Source organism: Branchiostoma belcheri, unplaced genomic scaffold, assembly GCF_001625305.1.
Source record: "Branchiostoma belcheri isolate BF01 breed outbred unplaced genomic scaffold, Haploidv18h27 scaffold121, whole genome shotgun sequence".
NCBI classification, from domain to species: domain Eukaryota; kingdom Metazoa; phylum Chordata; class Leptocardii; order Amphioxiformes; family Branchiostomatidae; genus Branchiostoma; species Branchiostoma belcheri.
In genome coordinates this window covers 62,012-63,809 of record NW_017802614.1, presented here as the reverse complement: position 1 = coordinate 63,809, position 1,798 = coordinate 62,012, and the positions used below count along the sequence as shown (strand labels likewise).

Sequence of the window (1,798 nt, the reverse complement as noted above, 5' to 3'; positions counted from 1 at the left end):
GTCTCGGTGGATTTGAAATGTTACATTAAAATTTTTACCAAGCCCAGCACCTGTATTGTCATCTTGAGTGAGAGTGCAGATAATTGTCAGTATTTGGGGCGCAGAACCAAATCAGTTAATTGACTGCACGGAAATGACTTCTGACCTCTGACCCGAGGTCACATTTGGTTTCCGTTCTTATCGTGCTGTCACTGCAGCCACTCTAGAAAATCCTCGAAAAAATCCTCCCACCTGGATTTGAAATGTTACATTAAAATTTTTACCAAGCCCAGCACCTGTATTGTCATCTTGAGTGAGAGTGCAGATAATTCTACACTAGTCTCCAGTGCACCCTTTACATTCTGAAGAACAGAAATACATATATTGCAGTGTAACTCAGATAAGCAGAAACTGTTACATACCATACTCGTCTACCTCAAATGTTGTTTTGTAGGTGGTGTCGGCTATCTGAGCGTTGATGGACCATTTCCCCAGCACTGGTTCTTTGGACAGCTGCTGTTCCAGGCTTGCAAGACCTGACCAGTAAAAATTGCAATGATGAAAGTTAACACTTCATAAGTTCTGTCTCACAAATCAACTTAACGAAATCCAATCATCTCTTAATACTAACAGTTGGTGATAAAAAGTCTAAAAGAAATGCATTACCGGTAACTTAACTGGTATTTTATAATCTTCTTCAACTTTGGTACATTGGTTTTTTATCTTTTGACTCTATTGCATATGAATATATACAGACACACAAGCAAACACACACACATACATACACAAACACATAAAGCTGTACCTACCCTTCACAGTTGGTACATCGAGCCACTGGTTAATCCTGCTGCCAGTTTTATCCTCTATCCACACCATGTCAATCTGGGAATCAATGTTAAAAGCATTACAATAACATCATGGTTGGAAATAAAATATTATTCAAAATATACTTTCAATTCTTTATGCAGTACAAGTCTTTTTTACAAATTTTCTCAAAGATACGATTCTAAATGATCTGATAGGAATCTTTGACAACTCATTCTTTTTTTCTTGTCAATCCAATTCAAAGTAATATCTCAGAAATAATGCGGTGTGCCTACTTTGGATTGCTTATACAATATAGTAAGTCACAGCTTGTCAGACATGCTATGTGGTTGAGTGTTGAATCTGATCTGAAACTCCATATAATGAAGGATTGAAGGACACTCACATTTTCCTCATAGGGCCTTAGATCCTGCTTCACAGTGAGAATACGCATCTGAACTGTAAGTGGAAAAAGAGATGTGAAGTTGTTTCCATTGACACACAACACAACACAAGAAGTCATACCGCATACTGTCACAAGCTAGCTGGCTGGGATGAAATTCAACATGGTTCCATGCCCAATTATTTTAGTGCTGTAAAAACCAATTTATTAGATGCAAGGAGGCTGCCAAATTATGAATTTGAAAGAAGCTGAAAACTGCCCACAACAGTTGCCACCAAGTTGGGAGAGGGAAATCAATCTCAGAGCATTGGATGGGTGATCTTAGATATCAAATCTTTTCCTAAATTTTCCCCTGGCAGTAGAAAGTTTTACTGCTATCATGGAGGCTCTTTAACCTCCTTGGTGCAATCAGCATTAAAATCACAGGCAAAATTGGTTTGACATAGATTTATACAGATATGAATATAGGATTAAAGGGAAAAAGATTTCAACACAGGTTTAGGCCACACCAATTTAATTTGTTGGTTCTCGGATTCGCCTCTTCGTTTCTTTCTGATTTGCAAAAAAAAAAATTGAATTCTGGTCCTGAATCAACTGAAAATGCTCATGTTT

General features: G+C 37.6%; 1 protein-coding gene across 1 annotated transcript in view; it reads right to left on the bottom strand.

Moving 5' to 3' along the window:
• LOC109462996 (murinoglobulin-2-like) overlaps positions 1-1,798 on the bottom strand; it is a 34,738-nt gene that overhangs the window by 29,487 nt on the left and 3,453 nt on the right. The window contains exons 4-6 of the mRNA XM_019759645.1: positions 1,190-1,242; positions 789-861; positions 402-515 (exon numbers count right to left, since the gene is read on the bottom strand). Coding sequence (XP_019615204.1) covers positions 402-515; positions 789-861; positions 1,190-1,242 — 240 coding nt within the window. The remainder of the gene's footprint in view (positions 1-401; positions 516-788; positions 862-1,189; positions 1,243-1,798) is intronic.